At 36.5% G+C, this 21,386-nt stretch overlaps 1 protein-coding gene across 4 annotated transcripts in view; it reads left to right on the forward strand.

Annotated features, from left to right (window-relative positions):
- The window catches only part of TBC1D32 (TBC1 domain family member 32), a 244,467-nt gene that overhangs the window by 107,483 nt on the left and 115,598 nt on the right, over positions 1–21,386 (forward strand). For all 4 annotated transcript variants that reach the window (XR_010336622.1, XM_021666838.2, XM_064360747.1 and 1 more), the window contains 2 exons: positions 1,356–1,472; positions 13,524–13,612. Coding sequence is in view for 3 of the 4 variants with exons in the window: in XM_021666838.2 (XP_021522513.2) it covers positions 1,356–1,472; positions 13,524–13,612 (206 nt within the window). In the remaining variant the exon portion in view is untranslated. The remainder of the gene's footprint in view (positions 1–1,355; positions 1,473–13,523; positions 13,613–21,386) is intronic.

The raw sequence follows: 21,386 nt of genomic DNA on the forward strand, positions 1-21,386 counted from the left end.
CTTTCCAGGTCTTCAAAGAAGGATGTGGAACAAGGGTGTTGGTGTCGAATAGTTTCTAAAGATTATATTATAATTTTTAATGAGTAACTTGAGTCTGGAAATAAGAAAATACAGATTATTTCTGCCACCACCTTTCTGAGTGTGTGTCTTTGGCTAAGCTACCTCACTGACCTCAATTTTTTTCATCTATTACATGAGATTGAATTAAGTGTTCTTTCTAATTTTCTCAATTTTCAAATTTCTGGTTCTAGTGAAATATCTCAGTATGTCTGGTTCTCGAAGTTTCTGAGTCTAGTGAAAATGTTTAGAAAATGTCAAGCAGAAAACTTTATAGTTGCAAGTAAGTACAGTTAATATAATGCAAGCAAAAGATAGGAGTATTGACAGAATATAGGGCTTCTAGATGTGGATGGAGGTAATTGGAAAGTCTTCGGAAAAGATGTGACATATTTTGAAAGCGTATCAAGTGGGATAATGAGTAAGTGAAGGGCAGGAGAAGCGTGTTAGGATTTTAAAAAGTACGTATAGGTGGCAGTCTGTTGAAGGAAACCACAGCCAGATTTGATTGACTGGAGTGGTGACTTCGTGCTGAGGAATACTAGGAAATGAGGCTTTTGAGACTGTGAAGAGAAGAATCATGTCAATTAGTGAAGTGCCTTGAAAGTCATGCTAAGGAGTTTAGATTCTGATGTTTAGTGATGGGCAACCACAGCATGCTTTTGAGCTGGGGAGCCAAAGAATGAATGTGCCTGAGAAAAATATTCTAGTGGCGTTTAATAAGATGAAATGAGAGTGAAGAGCTTAAAAAATTCATGGAAAGATTGGCAAAATTGCACCAGAAAAATGAACTAGCTTTGATAGGAAAAGCCATGGCTTTTAAAAATCAGCTATCATATTTAGGTTAGTGGGATTTTCAGTGAAAGTAGTTAAAAGATAACCTTGTGGTCGGAAGGCAAAAATACATAGAATTTATTATTTTGCCCCAGAGCCCCTAAGTATTATTCTCTTGCATTTTCTTACATATTGGATATGACAGTGCAAAGAATGTTAAAGGTGGATTATTGAATTTTTTGTCAGAACCAAACTTTTAAGAGACGTGATATTTTAAAGCATATTCCAAATTAATGTATGTGTGTAATGCTTGTTATATCATGCATTGTCAGCTTATAGATTTTCACTATGCATGTTAACTGTTTTGTACTTATCATATATGTACGTATTTCAAATTTATGGGAATTAGGTATATTTAAAAATTAGCCCTCAAAGTCATACAGATATGAAAGTATATTAATGACTCTCCATGGATGTGGTTGACAAAAATGAATCATTTGAATGATTTTTTTCTTTCCCTCTAGTCTTTTTTAGCACTGGTGAGCTTGTTATCCTATCCTGCTATTTATGAGCTGGTAAGCAATCAAGAGCTTCCTAATAAAGCAGAATATTCTCTTCGTGAAGTCCCAACCTGTGTTATCGTAAGTCATTTTCCTTAAATCTTTCTGTGTTATAAATGCTACTATTTGAGATTGGTAGTAAAAATGCAATTTGACCAAAAAGAGAAAAAAGAAGCATTATGTAATGGCATTTAAGGGCTGATTTGATTAATCATGCATGAACTACATCCACTTTTGAGTTTTCTGTGCATGGAATCTTTGATCCAGATCCCCCAGCACTCCCAACACCTGTCAGAATATGAGGCTAACTCCAACCAGGAAAGAGACTTAGCATAAATAGAAGTATATGTATGAATGATTTTTAGATGACTCATTACATTATTAGTCAAACCAGTGACGCTCCTTCGTTGGCTAGGATAATTAGAAATAAATTATATCCAAGGAGTCCAGTATATTTTCTCCTTGTATTTTAATGAACTACATATTATTGCCCCATGAGGGCAGTATATACAAATTTATTTCATTTGAGACCTATGTTGTACTAATACTCACAGATGAGTAAGTTGTTTTAAGCACTAAGGGATATTTAGTTCCTTGTCTTTGGGTACATTTATAAATTAAACACACATAAACATGTGTATTTATGCATATAAGGATTAGTAAAGACTTACTTGATATTGAAATTTCATTATTAATAATTATTTTTCATTTTCTGTTCACTTCGTCCTATGTGATATTGTTTTTATAAACATAATTTTGCTCTTTTGAATACCTTTAAAACTGTTAACCCTAAATACTTGGATTTTAAAAACTTGTATCTATTTTGGGAAGCTTTTAATAACTTATATGACATGAAATACAAAGATAGGTAGTTGTATCTTTTAACATTAACTTAGATTATCTTATCTTCTTTTCAATTGTATTTGAAAAGAATGTGATGTTTTTCAATTGTATTTTGTGATTCCTTGTATGTTGGCACTTCTTAAGTACAGATATACCTCAGAATTATTGCGGGATCCATTCTATACCACCACAATAAAATGAATACTGCGATAAAGGAAGTCACATAAATTTTTTGTTTTCCCATATAAAAGTTATGTTTACACTGTACTGTAGTCTAAAGTGTGCAATAGCATTATGTCTAAAAAAAAGTTTATTGTTTAATTAGAAATACGTTATTGCTAAAAAATGCTAATGATCATCTTAGCCTTCAGTGAGTTGTAATCTATTTTGCTGGTGGAGAATCTTGCTTCATTGTTGATGGCAGCTGACTGATCAGTGTGTTGGTTGTTGAGGACTGGGATGACTGGCAATTGCTGATAGTAAGAGAACAGTGAAGTTCACTGCATCAATTGACTCCTTTCATGAAAGATTTCTCTGAAGCATTTGATGCTTTTTGATAGCATTTTACCCACAGTAGAACTTCTTTCAGAATTGAAGTCAATCCTCTCAACCCAATCACTGCCTTATCAACTAAGTTTATGTAATATTTTAAGTCGTTTGTTGTTATTTCGACAGTGTTCACAGCATCTTCACCAGGAGCGGATTCCATCTTTGCTCATCTGTAAGAAACAACTCGACTCCTCATCTGTTTGAGTTTTTGAGTTTGATCTTAAGATGGCAGCAGTTCCGTCACATCTTCAGGCTCCACCTTTAATTCTAGTTTTCTTGCTATTTATTTCCACCACATCTGTAGTTACTTGTTCTACTGAAGTACTGAAGTTCTTTTAGGCATCCATTAGCGTTGGAATCAGCTTCTTCCAAACTCCCAATAATGTTATCATTTGACCGCTTCTCATGAATCACAGGTGTGGCATCTTAATGGTAAATCTTTTCCAGAAGTTTTTCAATTTACTTTGCCCAGTTCTGTTAGCAGAATCACTATTTATGGCAGCTATAGCCTTTCAAAATATACTTCTTAAATATTTGAAAGTCAAAATTACTGCTTGATTTATGGGCTACAGAAAGGATGTTATGTTAGCAGGCACAAAAGCAATATTAATCTCCTTGAACATCTCCATCAGAGCTTTGGGTGACCCGTTTCATTGTCGATCATCAGTAGTATTTTGAAAGGAATCTTTTTTTTTTTTTTTGAGACGGAGTCTTGCTCTGTCACCAGGCTGGAGTGCAGTAGCGCAATCTTGGCTCACTGCAACCTCTGCCTCTTGGATTCAAGCTATTCTTCCGCCTCAGCTTCCCGAGTAGCTGGGACTGCAGGCACGTGCCACCACGCCCGGCCAATTTTTGCATTTTTAGTAGAGACGGGGTTTCACCAGGTTGGCCAGGATAGTCTCGATCTCTTGACCTTGTGATCCGCCCACCTCAGGCTCCCAAAGTGCTGGGATTACAGGCGTGAGCCACCGTGCCTGGCCTGAAAGGAATCTTTTTATTGAGGAGTAGTTCTCAATGGTAGGCTTAAAATATGCAGTAAACCCATGCAGTGACAGATGATGTACTGTCATTTACTGTATTTTTCCATTTGTATAGCACACACAGAGTAGATTTAGCATAATTTTTCAGTGCTCCAGGATTTTTGGAATGGTAAATGAGCATTGGCTTTTGCTTAAAGTCACCATTTGTGTTAGCTCTTAACAAGAGCGGTAGCTTATCTTTTGAAGCTTTGGATCCAGGCATTGACTTCTCCTTCCTAGCTATGAAAGTCTAGATGATATCTTCTTCCAATATAAACCATTTTGTTTGCATTGAAAATCTCTTGCCTGGACGTCATGGTTGATACTTGTAATCCCAGCACTTTGGGAGGCCAAGACGGGTGGATCACCTGAGGTCAGGAGTTTGAGAGCAGCCTGGCCAACATGGTGAAACCCTGTCTTTACTAAAAATACAAAAATTAGTTGGACGTGGTGGCGTGTGCCTGTAATCCCAGCAACACGGGAGGCTGAGGCAGGGGAATCACTCGAACTTGGGAGGTGGAGATTGCAGTGAGCCAAGATCATGCTGCTGCATTCCCACCTGGGCTATGGAATAAGACTCAATCTCAAAAAAAGAAAAAAGAAAAAAAACCTTTTTAATGTAGCTAACTTCATCAATTATCTTAGCTCAGTCTTCTGGATAACTTGCAGCTTCTACATCAGCACTTGCCACCTCACCTTGTACTTTTATGTTGTTGAAAACAGCTTCTCTCTTTGAATCTCATGAACCAACCTCTGTTAACTTCAAACTCTTCTGTAGCTTCCTCATTTCTCTCAGCCTTCGTAAAATTAAAGAGAGTCAGAGCCTTCTTTGGGTTAGGGTTTGGCTTAAGGGAATACTGTAATTGGTTTGATTTTTTCCTTCAGATCACTCAGGCTTTCTTCATATCAGCAATAAGGTTGTTTCATTTTGTTATCATTCATGTGTTTCCTGGAGTAACACTTTTAATTTCCTTAAAGAACATTTTCTGTGCATTCACAACTTGGCTAATTGTTACCAGGGGCCCAGCTTTTGACATACCTTCCTCACTAAGCTTAGTCACTTTTAGCTTTTGATGTACAGTGAGAGACATTCAACTTTTCCTTTTACTTGAACACTTAGAGGTTTTGTAAATTTACTAATTATCCAAATCTAATATTGTTGTGTCTCAGGTAATGAGGCCCAAGGAGAAAGAGAAAGATAGGTGAATGACCAGTCGATGGAACAATCAGAACAATATTTACCCATTAAATTTGTTGTCTTATATGGGTACAGTTCATGGTGCCCCAAAATAATTATAGTAACATCAAAGATTACTAATCACAGATTATCATAACAGAACAATTACGAAAAGTTTACAATATTGTGAGCATTACCAAAATGTGATCCAGAGACACAAACACATGCTGTTAGAAAAATAACACCAGTAGACTTGTTACACATCTTAAATTTGCAAAAAAGCATATTATCTGCAAAGTACAATAAGTGACATGCAATAAAACAGGGTATACCTGTAGTTTTATAGTTAGTCATTTATGTGTCTATATTTTCCACCACAATGGGAGTACCTTAGAGAAAGTAGGCTATCTTAGACATATATCAATCTAGCAGATTGTTATGTGTCCAGTGAAAATAATTATTCTAATATGATTGGTTTTATTGAAGTTGGTTATGGGAAACAAGTACAAATTAGTTTTATGATATAGTCCAAAATGATAGCTTAGATGTTTGTTCTCTTAAGTTTTCATGTGTCTCTGCAGGGCATATTCAAATATATCTTTCCACTTATGGAAAAATTGGTTTTCTATTTAGTCTTAAGAAACTTAACTGCAGTTATATTACTGTGTTCCTCCCAAAGGCATTATATTTTAACCCTGTAGAAAGATCACTGCTTTCTGTCATCATTTAAACATGTAGCAGCTGATTAGATGGTGCCTACCCAGATTAAGGCTTCATCTGCCTTTCCCAGCCCAGTGACTCCAATGTTAATCTCCTTTGGCAACACCCTCACAGACATACCCAGGATCAAAACTTTGCATTCTTCAATCCAATCAAGTTGACACTCAGTATTAACCATCACATGTAGGGATTATGGGAACTACAATTCAAGGTGAGATTTGGGTGGGAACACAGCCACATTGTATCACATCCCCACCTCCTTTAACTTAATTTACCACTTCAGATTATTTGACATGGTTTGTCCACTCCTTATTGTAATTCTTTGTTTTTATGGCTGCAGGATTACTTACTTCTTGTTGTCTTCATTCTTTTCTGGTCTCTCCTGCTGAGTTGTCTTTGGACTTCTCTTCCTTTGTTTGTCCTGTGGCCTCCAGAATGATCTCATCCAATTCCATGGCTTCAGTTACACACTGACAACTCTTTGACCTGTATGACTTGACTGCCAGTTTTATATTTAGAATCCTACCAGACAATGGGCATCTGGAACAGTCACAGGCATCTTAGTCTTACTGTGTCTACAGCTGAATGTAATGTTTTCTCTTTCCCAAATCAATTCTGTTTCTTGTTTTTCTCAGTGTCTGGTACTATTACCACACAACTTAATGAACCAGAAACCTGGAAATCATTATTGATTTTTCCCTCTCTATAGGCAATAAATTACCATCTGCTAGATTTCGCCTCCCTAACACTTTGATCTTGTTTCTTTTTGTATTTTTTTTAATAACTCTTATTTTAGCTTCGGTAGTATAAGTGTAGGATTGTTATATAGGTAAACTCACGTTATAGGGATTTGCTGTACAGATTATTAATCACCCAGGTACTAAGCCTACTACCTAATAGTTATCTTTTCTACTCCTCTCCCTCCTCCATCCCCTACCCTCTAGTAGGCCCCAATGTCTGCTGTTTCTCTCTTTGTGTTCATGACTTCTCATCATTTAGCTCTCACTTATGTGTGAGAACATGCAATGTTTGACTTTGTTTGTGCATTAGATTGTCTCCAGCTCCATCCATGTTCCCATTGAAAGACATGATCTTGTTCTTTTTTAATGCTGCATAGTATTCTATGGTATATATGTTCCACATTTTCTTTATTCAATCTGTCTTTGATGGGCATTTAGGTTGATTCCATGTCTTTGCTGTTGTGAATAGTGCTGCAGTGAACATCTATATGCATGTGTCTTTTTGGTTGAATGGTTTATAATTCCTTTGGTTATTTACCTAGTGTATTAGTCAGGATTCCCTAGAGGGATAGAACTAATAGGATAGGTATATATATAAGAAGAGGAATTTATTAAGTATTAACTTACACAATCTCAAGTTCCCACAGTAGGCTGTCTGCAAGCTTGAGGAGCAAGTAGAGTCAGTTCAAGTCTCAAACTCAAGAACTTGGATTCTTATGTTTGAGGACAGGAAGCATCCAGCCTGGAAGAAAGATGTAGGCTGGGAGGCTAAGCCAGTCTTGACTTTTCATGTTTTTCTGCCTGCTTTATATTCAAGGCTAGCTGATTAGATTGTGTCTACCAGATTAAGGGTGGGTCTGCCTTCTCCGGCCCACTGATTCAACTGTTAATTTCTTTTGGTGATACCCTCACGGACACACCTAGGAGGATACGTTGCATCCTTCAGTCAAGTCAAGACACTCACTATTAACTATCAGAAGTCCACCTCTTGTCAACTTGAACCCACGGTTATACGTTCACTTTCTGCTAAAGCCCAGTAACAGACCAAGAGCTGTCTCTCAAAAGTAGAGTAGTTATCTGCAGAAGATGGCAGGGTCTTGCTCCAAAATCTAGAGGCCTCTGCTGTGATTTGCCTACAGGGGTCTGCCAAAGGCTCCAGATGGCATCCCTATCTGCCACTGACACCTCAAGCATCATTGGATCTGCTGGGTCATATGGCCCAAGTGGCAGAGCAGCTTGTGCAGCAGCCTGGACCTGTTGCAGAGCCTTCTCCTATTCTAGACCAGACTCAAAACTGGCAGCCTTTCAGGTCACTTAATGGGCTGGAGTAACACACCCAAATGAGGAATGTGTTGCCTCTAAAATCCAAATAGGCCCACTGGGTGTTGTTCCTCTTTCTTGGTTGTAGGAGGGGCCAAATGCAGCAACTTATTCTTCACCTTAGAAGGAATATCTCAACAGTTCCTGTACCATTGGACCCCTGGAAATGTACTGAGGTAGAAGATTTCTGAATTTTAGTCGGATTTATTTCCCATTCTCTGGCACGCAAATGTTTCAACAATAAGTCCAGTGTGTTTGCTACTTCTTGCTCACTGGATTCAGTGAGCATAATGTCATCAATGTAATGGACTAGTGTGATACCTTCCAAAAGCAGAAGGGGATCAAGTTCTCTCTGGATAAGATTATGACATAAAGCCGGAGAGTTGGTATGCCCCTGAAGTAGGACAGTAAAGGTATATTGCTGGCCTTGCCAGCTGAAGGCAAATTGCTTCTGGTGGGCCTTATGGACAGGAATGGAATAAAGGCATTTGCCAAGTCAATGGCTGCATACCACGTACCAGGAGATGTGTTAATTTACTGAAGCAATGAAACCATATCTGGTACAGTAACTGCAGTTGGAATCACCACTTGGTTAAGCTTAGGATAATCCAGTAGCATTCTTCAAGATCTACAGGCCAAATGGGACTGTTGAATGGGGATGTGTTAGGAATCACCACCCTGCTTCTTTTAAGTCCTTGATGGTGGCAGTAATCTTTGTGGTTTCTCCAGGGATGCAATATTATTTTGATTTAGTATTTTTCTAGGTAGAGGCAGCTCTAATGGCTTCTATTTGGTTTTTCTCACCATAATGGCCCTCATCCTACCATGCAGGGAGCCAATGTGGGGGTTCTGCCAGCTACTAAGTATGTTTATGCCAACTGTGCATTCTGGCCCTGGGGAAATGACCACAGGATGAGTCTGGGAGTCTACTGTATACACAGTAAGTCAGACCTGAGCTAAATTACCTTATGGCCATAAGCCACTACTTTAACTGGAGGACCACAATGACATTTTGGGTCCCCTGGAATCAACATCAGCTCAGAGCCAGTGTCTAGTAGTCCCTCAGTTGTCTTATCATTTCCCTTTCCCCACTGCACAGTTGCCCTGGGTAAAAGGCTGCAGATCTCTTTGGGGAAGGGTAGGAGAAAGATTCACAGCATAAACTGTTAGTAATGTAGTGAGATCCTTTCTCAAAGGGACCTGGTCTCCCCTTCACTCAAGGGGTTCTGGGTCTATAAACTGGCTGAAGTCTGGAAATTGATTGAAGGGCTGTGCTTCTCTGTTTTTGTAATTCAAATTAGTCTTCTGTTCAACCAAGAAGTTTTCTGCTTATATTAATGAAGTAGGAATGCAGTAGGCTTCCTATCAGTTTCACTTCTAGGAACGCTATGATTAATTAGTCAATGCCATAGCTCAACAGGAGTGGGACTATTCTGATTGCTACTTTTTCTCTGGGTGTCCCTTACAGTAGACAGTAGAGGGTGGAATGGTAGTGGCTAGGAGTGGGAAAGGGGGAAACAGGCAAGTGTTAGTCAAAGGGTATGAAGTTTTATTTATACAAGATGATTAAATCCTAAAGATCTACTATACAACATAGTGCCGATAGTTAGCAATACTGTATTATGTACTTAAAAATTTGCTAAGGAGGCAGATCTTGTGCTAAATGTTTTTATCTCTTATAGACACAAAATAATAAATAAGGCAGGAGGAACTTAGGGAGGTGATGGATTGGCTTATGGCATAGATTATGGTTATGATTTCATAGGTGTATATATATCTTCAAACTCATCAAGTTTGTATGTTATTCGTACAGCTTATTCATGTTAATTATACCTCAATGAAGTGGTTTTTTTTTTTTTTTTAAGAAGGACAGTAATATTCCATCTCAGGGTTGTTGTGAAGACTAAATGCATTTAGATCACTGCCTGGCAGGTAGTAAGTGATATATAAATGTTTCCTATAATTATCTTCTTCTTCTCTAAATGGTACTCTGTATAGCAGAGGACTCCATAGTCCTCCATTCCATAGGAGGGCTGTCTGTTATTCTATAGTGATATCTTTACCCTCTCCCCTTTTATTAGTTTCCTAGGGCTGTCATTACATATTACCACAAACTGGGTAGCTTTAAAGCACAACATTTTATTCTTTCCCAATTCTGAAGGTCAGAAGTTTGAAAACAGGGTGCCAACAGGGCCATGCTTCCTCCCAAGGCTCCAGGGAAGAATCCTTTGGTTCTTTAGTTTCTGTTTTTTTCCAGGTATTTCATGTCTTGTTGCTGCCTAAATCCAATTTCTGCCTCTGTCTTACATGGCTAAATCTTAAATCTTAATCTTAAATCTCCCTCTATTTTTCTTTTATAAGGACTCTTGTCTTGGATTAAGGGTCTACTTTGGTAATCCAGAATGATATGGTTTGGCTGTGTTTTCACCCAAATCTCATCTTGAATTATAGTTTCCATAATCCCATGTGTCATGGGAGGGGCCTGACAGGAGGTAACTGAATCATGGGGGTGATTTCCTCCATGCTGTTCTCATGATAGTGAGTGAGTTCTCATGAGATCTGATGGTTTTATAAGGAGCCTTTTCCCACTTTGCTCTGCACTTCTCCTTCCTGCTGTCATGTGAAGAATGATGCTTTTGCTTCCCCTTCTGCCATGAATGTAAGTTTCCTGAGGCCTCCCCAGCCATGTTGAACTGTGAGTTAATTAAACCTCTTTTTTTCTTTAATAAATTACCCAGTATCAGGTATGTCTAGGAACTCATACATACCTCAAGACTCTTAACCTCTGCAGTGGTGCTTTCTGAATAGGGTGACATTTATAGGTTCTGGGGATTAGGACCTGGACATATCTTTTTTTTTTTTTTTTTTTTTTTTTGTGTGTGTGTGTGTGTGTGTGTGTGTGTGTGAGGGGTCACATTTTAACTCTCTATAACCCCAAATAGGAGAGCGGCCTTTTCCTCTACTTTTCCATGTTGAAAAATCCCAAGGAACGAATTTGATTAGCTTAGTTTTATTAATATGATAAGCTACTTTTAGAAGTGGAAGTACAGGACATTAACAGTTGACCTATCCTCACCCTTAACTTGCCTATTTCTTCAATAAAAGGAGTCAGTCGCATAGCCTCAACATGGTTTTAGGGACAGTTGTAAACAGTAGGCACTCAACACATGTTTATATAGAATTGATACTCCTTTTTGTTTTTCCAGTATGGCCTCAGTCTGACCTAGTAGGTTATTGAAAGTATTCTCAAGCTGGATAATATCTTTTAAAAAGATACAGAATTTCTGTCTACTTTTTGTAAGTCCCAGGTCTTCTTGCACTAGTTTGTTGCTGGGAAGCTGCTTCTTGATTTAGGAAGTTGATTCCCTAATTGACATATGTTATGGTGCTTAGAAACTGAAGCTCTCCATAAGGCTTCCCAGGAGTTTTGTTTTCTTCCTTAAGTGGTGATACATCAGTGTAATCTTCTTCTTTGAAAAAATTATTTACCATAACACTTGTTCTTTGAAAATGCATTCTCATTGATAGATTACTGCAATCTACTCTTCCATTAGCTTGTTGATAATACAGTCTATCATTTTTATTCTAACAGTACCTAGTACTTGATTCAGAACTAGAATCTCAGTTACAAGATATCACTGGCTCTCAAATAGTTTGAGCTCTGCCTTATGTTCAGATAGCTGTACAAATTTCAGTCACCTATATGAATTCCCTGCTAATGAAGAAATACTTATTGTAATACTTTTAGAAACTACTATCCATAGAGCTAATTGGCAACCTCTCTCACCTCAGGTACAGGTAGGTTAATGATACCTAACCAATTCTAAATTGTTCTATGAAGATTAAGTGCAGTTAACAGTAGTGATAATAGGTCATTTCTTTAAAATTACTATAATTATTAAGTAATAAAACATTTACCTATTTGTAGAACAGGTAGGTAGTAAACAAGTTTCATCATTATGTCAGGACAGACTATTTATTTAATAGTATTCAGATGCTTGAAAAAGTCATGGCAAGCTGTGTGGCTCTGTCATGTAGCTAATTCAGGAAGAAGTGGAGAGGCTAGAGAAGATGGGAAGAGTCGTGGTGCAATTAATGAGCGTGACTGTGTAGCTGGGAATGTAAAATATGAGTTGTTGAGCTCACATTCTATTGTAATGTTTGAAGCAAGGAGTGCCCAGCAAAGCAGTAGATAACAGCAACAGATCATTTTAAAATAATAGTCTTTTTATTCATCATTGCTGGGTAGTTTATTAATATTTACCAAGTTAAATGCTTATGCTACTATTATTTACACATTTCTACAAAATAATCTATAGAATGGTAATGCATTCTTATATGTTGGGTACAAATTTTTACTAGGTATCTTTACCCACAATCCAGTTGTTGTATTAGTATTGATCAGTATTTGATTCGTATTTTTCAAATGTGATTTTGAAATATCCATTATTTCCTTTTTTTACAAATTCATTCCCTTGCCTCTTTTTTTTTATTTGATGAAATAGTCTTTGTATCAGAAACCACAGATTCCTCAATAAATATGTGACTTTACTCCTTAGCAAAACTTTTCTTCTTTGGCCCTATTGGTAATAGACATATTCTGAATTTAAACTCACTGGAGAGTAGCAAGTTTCTTGGTCAGAAAAATGAGGAATGAGAGACATAAATGTTTGTCTATGAATAAATTTCTTAGGCCTGAACCCAAAGATACATGTAGAAGCAGGGCAGTTTAGAAAGAAAGCCTTTTTGTTTGCTTGTTTTTTCAAGACGGAATCTTGCTCTGTCTCCCAGACTGGAGTGCAGTGGTGCAATCTTGGTTCACTGCAACCTCCACCTCCTGGTTCAAGCAATTCTTCTGCCTCAACCTCCCGAGTAGCTGGGATTACAGGCGCCCACCATGTAGAGACGGGGTTTCACCATGTTGGCCAGGCTGGTCTTGAACTGCTGACCTCGTGATCCGCCTGCCTTGTCCTCCCAAAGGTGCTGGGATTACAGGTGTGAGCCACCTCACCCAGCCAAGAGAGCCTTTGAAATATTTTCAAAATTGTGTGGTTGGCTGAAATTGTCAGTGCTAGGACAACGGCTGACACCTCGATCATCAGGTTCTGTGTGTATTTGCATCAGTAGTTTTGAAGGCTTGGCTGCACACTGGAACATCATAGCGAACTTTTTAAAAGAGTATTAATGCCAGAATCCCGCCCCGAGATGTAATGATTTAGTCGGCCAGGGGTGGAGCCTGGGCATGTGTGTATCTTTTTAAGTTTCCTAAGTGATTCTAATGTTCAACCAGGGTTGGAAGCCCCTGATGTACATGAGCCAGATAATGTCTATTAAGAAAATCTCAAATAGTTACTAGATAAAATATTTGGATCCATTGTTCATCCTTCTAATTCGTGGTTTTATATTTGTTTTTCAAAGTAGTTTACATTTTTGGCAATTTTATTTAACTAATCGTATAAGGTACTCACCAGTAAAGGGTCAAAAATCAGTGTTTTTCGACTTTTTCTGAACACTAGATTCAGTTTGGAAACTTTTACAGTTCTAATGTAAATCTAGGCCACACTCAGAACAGTTAATTCAGAATCTTTGAGGGTTAGGACCCAGGCATCAACATTAATATTATTATTATTATTATTATACTTTCCCAGGTGATATCCTTGTAAAGCCAAAGTTGAGAGCCACAAATCTAAATAAATTTTGGTTGACTTAATTTTCTTTAAATGATTTCAGTTATATACAGTCTCACATTGTCTCTCTTTTTCAGGATATTATTGATAGACTTATAATTTTGAATTCTGAAGCTAAGATTCGTTCTTTATTCAGCTATGAACAATCACATATCTTTGGTCTAAGGTAAAGTGCTACATTTTACTTTTGATATTATATTTTATATTCCACAACAAATAAGCATTTGTCCTATATACTTTTAAAAAGTATTTAAAATTAGCTAATATTTGAAAGCATGTTTAAAGGTAATTTGTCTTCCTGTAACATTATAGACAAAGTAAATTATGGCAATTAGATTTTTGTGCCATGGACTTTGTCTGAATTCAGATTCTGTATTATTATAATGTCTCCCATTCCTTACTTTAATAGAGGTGTTTTAGGGACTATTTTATTTGGTTTACTCAGAAGTCAACTTGACCTTCCCTGGGTTGTATTTGGTTAGATTCTTGTCATAATAAATCCTTAAAAGAGGCCTAGAAATGGATGATTTATCCTGAGACCCAAGTTTTGCTCTTTGTTGTTAATCATTGCTTTTCAACTTTACTTTGCCTGAAGTTTAAATCTCTCCACTTGAGTTCATATTCCTTGACATTTTATTGCCCATGTTCAAATGGGAAATAAGGAATAGTTGGTAGGGCTACAGGGACTCATGAATTTTGCAGTCTTTTGGTCATATGTAAACACATAATTTTCTTCCCTACCTATAAATTGTTACCTTTAAAAGCAGCTGAATTAAGGAAATTTTTCATTTTCATTGTTTCATGATTTTTCTTTTTTTCTATTAGCAAAGTAACTTCTTTAGACTTGAGGGAGGTCAGTGATAATTCAGTACCTAGGAAAGAAAGCAATTATTTTTCTAAAGTTAAAATTCTCTGATGGTAGTATATTTTTAATTTTTTAAAAACTGTGTATTAATAGATGAGCTTTGTGTTTGGACTCTATCGTTCAAATAAGGTATAACAAAGGTGGTGCCATTATAGTTCTTTGGGTAGTGTGCCCTTTATCTCAAAATGTGTTTTCACATTAAATTTTAATTTTTAGTTTATAGTTTCAGATATATCAGCAAGATATATGTGGGAAACTAGGAAAAACTGCATTCAGTAGAATTTTCTTTTGCGTAGCAAATACGTTTCTCAGTTTTGCAGTTATAGAACATTGATTTTGGCCTCTTATTGATATACTGAGTAAATTTCTTTTTTTTTCCCTGTATGTTTTCTTTCTTTTATGGAATAATATTTTCTGTAGTGTTCTTTGGAAGAAGATTTAACAATAGGCCTTTATAAAGTTATATAAAAAGCAATTCAAGAAGTGAAATGCTCCTGGGAATTAACATACATTAATTTTCATAGTGTGTGCTTTCTTGTAATATCCAAATGTTATTCTATCCTACTGTAAAGAATTTACTATCCCACTGTTGGTAGATGTAATAGAATATAGTGCAGTATGGTGGTTAGCAATATGGACCTTGTGGTTAGGCTGCCTGCTCTTTACTGGTTGTGTGAGATGGGGTCTCAGTTACTCACCTGTAAAGTGGGGGATAATTGCATTATTTTCCTTATAGAGTTATTGTCATAATTGGTATGAAAAATTAAAAGGGCTTACAATCATGCCTGGTACATAGAAAGCACTGTGAAAATAGTAGTAGTAATAGTTCTAATATTAATTCTTCATGTCTTTCTTTGTATCTACTTGACCTATACTGCTTTTGCGTTTTACTATGAAATAATTTTTGTCTTCATTTTTTCAGTATCTCAGTAGTCATAAACATGCTACTTAGTAATTTGCTTGTTTTATATCAACATTCAAAGAGAGAAAATGACAAAATCACTTTTTGAGGAAAAGTTTGTATTTTAACTTAGGTACTTTTAAACAAGTTTTTCTTTCACAAATTTATTTTATGTTTTGAGATTCCTATTGATAATCTTTAATTCAGGTATATTTGTAAGTCATACATTTTAAGCTAATAATTTACTTTCATTTTGCTAGTAATTTCTGTCTGTTATTGGTCATTGATGTCTAATGGTGATAAATCTAGATCATAGCTTTGCATTATTTATAAATCTTGTTTTACTGTGTGTTTGGGATTTTTACCCATATGTTTCTCTTTTATTCCCACAGTATTTTTGCTTGTTTCTAGTTAAGCCTTCCTTGTACCTTTCTCTTCAATAGATCATCCGTTAATATGTCTGAATCTATGTTTAGCATTGCTTGTTCCATTTTCTTCTGCCTCAAAGTGTAGCAGTAGCATTAAGAGTAATGCTTGATACAACTTATTTATCACAACACTCAGATGAAGCTAACATGAGGCTTAGTGAAATGGGGCATGAACAGCATCACATTCCATTTAAAGTTCTGAATTTTAATTTGCCAAGATCTTACAAATCTTACATTGTAAATCACTAATATTCAAGAAGGGTGCTCCTTTGATTAGCCTCCCTCCTTCACCCCTTCCCCTTTTCTACCTCTTCCAACCTATCCTTTTTTGCTGGATCATTCCTATTAGTGTGAAGACATGCCTTCATATGTCCTGTCTTACAGTGAAATAGAACAAACTTCACAAAGAAATACCCTTGACCTTACATCTCCTTGCAGCCACTGACCAAACAGCAAAATATGTCTGTACAAATTGCCCTCGGTTGCTCACGTGTATTTACTCCTCAGCTCACATTGATTTGACATTGACTTTATAATTCTGTCAGAACTATTCATCCTGCTCATCGCTAGATCACTTGTAACTTCCATGCTAATGAATCTAGTGCATTCTTCTCTTTTCTCATCTTACTATAACTGTCAGTAGCGTTTGATATAGTGGACCATTTTTTTTTTCTGTGTGAAAAATTCTCTTCATTTCTGTGTTATCACACACTGCTATAGCTGCAGTTTCTCTCTCTCTCTCCTTTATTTTTTTTCATTCTCTAGGCAACCTTTGAATGTTAGAATACTCATGATTTAGTCCTGGGCTCAGGACCAAGGACCCTAGCTTTCTGTACACTCTACTGCTAACTTATTCCACTTAAACATTTGCCTTTAAATATCATTTATATGCTAGTGGATGCCCCCATTTATATCTCTAGCCCAAACCTCTCTCTTCAGCTACCAGACCTATATATACACCTGCCTTCTGACATCTCAGTGTATACATTTCTGATTTAAACATGTTTAAAATTGAACTTTTGGATCTCTCAAATCCCCTTCTGCAAAAACAAACCAAATAAATCTTTCATTTCTATCACATTAAGTGATCCAGCCATCTCTTTAACTGCTTAATCTTGAAAGTTATCATAACTTTCTGTTTTTTAAACAATAATTTATCTTTATATATTATAAATAAATTGATCAATGCAGAAAATTAAATATAATGAAATGAAATTTCTTACAAGTCTAAAAGTATCATTATTAGTACTGAGGAAAATTATTCTAGACATCTTTCTATACATATACAGAGAGAAGGATATACAGATAAGTAAAGATAAATTCTTTTTTAAAAATAGAATTATAGTACAGTTACCACTTTAGATTCGATTGGAATTCTTTAGGAAAAAAAAAGAAAGAAAGAAACCCCAGTATAAGACTGAAGGAATTGCTGAATTTCAAATAACTGTTTTTTCACTCCAGGGGTCATTATTTTCTGAGAGATTCCTCTAAGGTAAAGAGAAAAGATTATGTAAAACATTTCCAGAGGTTTGAGCATGATATTTCACTTTTGGACAGTATCGATCAGCTGTGCTATGATAGATGAAGACATTCATGCTCTTCTCAGCTGCCCACTTCCCCTGTGCTAAAAAGTAGTTCCTTTGCCCATTTCCTAACCTACCTTCGTGAGTCAGAGATCCTGTCTTCCTTCCTACCCAGGAGGGAGATTAAGCAATAAGCTAATCTGCATTTTTCAGTGTAGTAACCTAATATATGAAGTACCTTTTATGTATGACTATGGAGTAAGACTTACAAGTTAAATATTTCCTCTTCTTTATTTACTCAACCAGTATTTATTGAACTTGAATTCTGAGGTATGCCCTGTGCTGTGTATGGAGGATGCAATGATGAGTGAATCAGATGTGGTGCTAATTCTCTTTAACCTTGTTATCTGTGAGGAGTAGGATATTAGATAATCAAAGAGTGTAAGGTAATTAAGGCAGAAAAGAAACACGTTCTTATAAAGCCCTCACCTGTCTTTTATCATTTTAAGTTACTGGCAATTCTGGACACCATTGTGTGGCTTACCTTCATATATCTCTACCTTTCCCATGTACAATATTTCCTACCCTTCCTTAGCCTGAGCTAATGCTCCAGGAGGTTAGACTCCTTATCTCCCTCAAGGACAAAACAGCATTTATTACTGCCTGTCTCCTTGTTGTTTATGTCTTGACTACTGTCTTCGCTTTTGTCTACTTATACAAACTCAGCCCATCCTTCAACACAAAGCTTGCTCTATGAATTACTTACAGCCCATTCTGATCTTGTCTTCTCTTTGCATGTCTCTTGCCTTTATAGCTCTTCCTACACATTTAATATTTAATTTACTTCTTCTTTCTGACTAAAACTTCAGTTTCCTAAGGAAGTATCATTTTCTTCTACTTTCATGTCTACCAGATTAACATTTATTTGTTAAATCTGCTGCTTGATTAAAACAGTTGTCGGGAAACTCTGATACTGCCCAAGGCTTAGCAGTGTAAAGTTTTCTTAACCATTTTTAGTAGGTTTAGAGGAATGTTATATTCCTTCTGGGACATTTTATTTCAATACAAAAGCTGTATATATCGTGGAGAAACAGTATATCATCATTTAATATTAATTGTTTTCTTTATATCAAACTAACCACATTAAGTTTTATTATAGGCTGTAGAATTGCAGCTCTTTTTTTTTTTTTTAACTTTGAATGGTCTTCAGTGCTAAAGATGTACTTAGTGTTAACAACTTAAATCTTACATAGTAACTCTTAGTTAAATATATATTAAAAATTTAACATGGTTTAAGAATGCTAATATATTTCTCTTAAAACCTATTCCTTCTTTGCTTATTTGAAACTATAATGTGGTCCATTTATTGTTAGTTTTCTTCAAAACAAAACTCAGGAGTCTATACTTACAGACCAGCCTTTAAAATTAATCGTTTGCTGTTTGTTATTATTTTACATTTACCCACCAACAGTGAATTTTATATATAGTACAATGAAGAGTTTTATGCATCATTAGCTTCTTTGTAAAAACGTGACCTCTGAGATGACATTTTAAAAAAAGTTAAAAATTTTATATTTCTTTTAAAAATTAGTGTAATTAAAAACAGTTTGGTTATTTAACTAGTAATAAACAGCCAAATGTTAATATTTCATCACAACAAATTGCCAAATTATTTATTTCCAGTGACCCAGTTGCTAACTTGACTTAAATGTGATTAACCTTAGTAGTAAGAAATAATCTCACAATTACTTCTTGTAGTATTTAATGTCAGAAATTAGAATATATAATGACAAAGTCATCCACATTTTGGATTTTATATACACATATATAGATAGATACATGTGCACACATATCCAGAATTCACTAAATTAGTGAAAAGTTAATTTCACTAAATTAGTGAATTAGTTAATAAAGAATAAAAATAATCAAATGATCTGTTACTAATTGAAGACATCAGTAACTAATTCAGAATTATAATTTAGTCAATTCTTGTTTACATAGAAAAATTCAAGGATGCTAAAAACAAAAGGAGAAAACAACACTCATTACCCTACCTCTTTATGGTAACTACTGTTAACCCTATTATGCTCATATTTTTTTTTTTTTTTTTTGAGACGGAGTTTCGCTCTTGATACCCAGGCTGGAGTGCAATGGCGCGATCTCGGCTCACCGCAACCTCCGCCTCCTGGGTTCAGGCAATTCTCCTGCCTCAGCCTCCTGAGTAGCTGGGATTACAGACACGCGCCACCATGCCCAGCTAATTTTTTGTATTAGTAGAGACGGGGTTTCACCATGTCGACCAGGATGGTCTCGATCTCTTGACCTCGTGATCCACCCGCCTCGGCCTCCCAAAGTGCTGGGATTACAGGCTTGAGCCACCGCGCCCGGCCTATGCTCATATTTTGACCTTTAGCTACAGATTTTTTTTAATGGGAGTGTTATTGTTTTGAGACTTCCTTTTTTTACTTAAGTATTTAAAATTATCAGCTAGGTGTGATGGCTTACACCTGTAATCCCAGCACTTTGGGAGGTCAAAGTGGGTGGATCACCTGAGGTCAACAGTTCGAGAACAGCCTGCCCGACATACCAAAACCCCTTCTCTACTAAAAATGCAAAAATTAGCCAGCCTTGGTGGTGGGCACCTGTAATCCCAGCTACTCAGGAGGCTGAGGCAGGAGAATCGATTCAACCATGGAGGCGGAGGTTGCAGTGAGCTGAGATCGGGCCACTGCACTCCAGCCTGGGTGACAGAGGGAGACTCCATCTCAAAAAAAAAAAAATTATCCATTCACACCTATAAATATTAGTCTGTGTTATAATTATAAAGGACTAAATAATGTTCCAGTACATGATTTAATCCCAATTTTCTGTTTTTACACATGTAGGATTTTTTATTATAAATATCTATGGATCAATATCTTGACGTTTATAATTGTTGCTCTACAACAAATCCATTGAAGTACACTTGCTAAGTCAAAGGATAGGCACATTTTCAAACTTTATGTATTTTTATCTACCCTCTCATTATGATTTAGTTTTCTTGATCTCTCTTTAGCATTTTGTATTCTGCCTACTTAATGAAATGTATTCCTTTCATTCCTTCGTTCATTCATTCAGAAAATCTTCACTGAGTCTTTGCTAAGTGCCGTACTTTATTAGATACAGTCTTTTTGGCAGCATCAGTGACTTTATTGTTTTTTGTTTTGGGATTCCTTTTTGTCATTCATTTTTGCTAAATCTTTCTTCTCCTTTATTTAACTTTCGATTAGAATTGTCTTCTAGAGCTATGTCTTCAGTTTATCCTCCATTTTATCTACAGTGGCTTCAATGATTACTTTTTTACTGACCACCGCTGTATCTGTCCAGCCCTAAGCCTGTCCTGAGCATATTTGCAAATTTTATGTGGCATTTGGATCTGTGCATCATGCAAGCTCCAAAAGGGGAGTTTATTAAGTATTAATTTTCATAATCACAAGGTCTCATAATAGGCTTCTACAAACTTGAGGAGTGAGGAGAGGCAGTCCAAGTCTCAAAACTGAAGAGCTTAGAGTTTGATGTTTGAGGGCAGGAAATATCCAGCCTGGGAGAAAGATGTAGGCTGGGAGGCTGGGCCAGTCTTGCCTTTTCTTTTCTTTTTTTTTTTTTTTTTTTCGAGATGGGGTTTCACCATGTCAGCTAGGGTCGTCTCAAACTCCTGACCTCAGGTGATCCGCCCACCTGGGCCTCCCAAAGTGCTAGGATTACAGGCCTGAGCCATCACACCCAGCCCCGTCTTGCATTTTCGTGTTTTTCTGCCTGCTTTATATTTGCTGGCAGCTGGTTAGATGGTGCCCATCAGATTAAGGGTGGGTCTACCTTCTCCAGCCCACTGACTCAAATGTTAATCTCCACTGGCAACACCCTTACAGGCATACCCAGGATCAATACGTTGTATCCCACAGTTCAATCAAGTTGAGTATTAACCATCATAAGTCCACCCCTTGTCAACTTGAACCCATATACATCTCCTGAGATCATACATAACCTTCAAATAAAGACAATAATAAGGTCATAATTACACCCAACATAATACAGCTATCCTTCCTACACCTGGAAACACATCAGTCCCCAACCCAAATACTATTACATAAAGTTAACAATACTTAAATGTTGCAGTAAATCTTATGAAGATAATTTCATAATACAGAGTATACAAGCACAAACATGTTTTTAACAAAAGAAGG

This window comes from Aotus nancymaae, unplaced genomic scaffold (genome assembly GCF_030222135.1).
Source record: "Aotus nancymaae isolate 86718 unplaced genomic scaffold, 86718_ANA_hifiasm-v0.15.2.pri h1tg000040l, whole genome shotgun sequence".
Classification (NCBI taxonomy): domain Eukaryota; kingdom Metazoa; phylum Chordata; class Mammalia; order Primates; family Aotidae; genus Aotus; species Aotus nancymaae.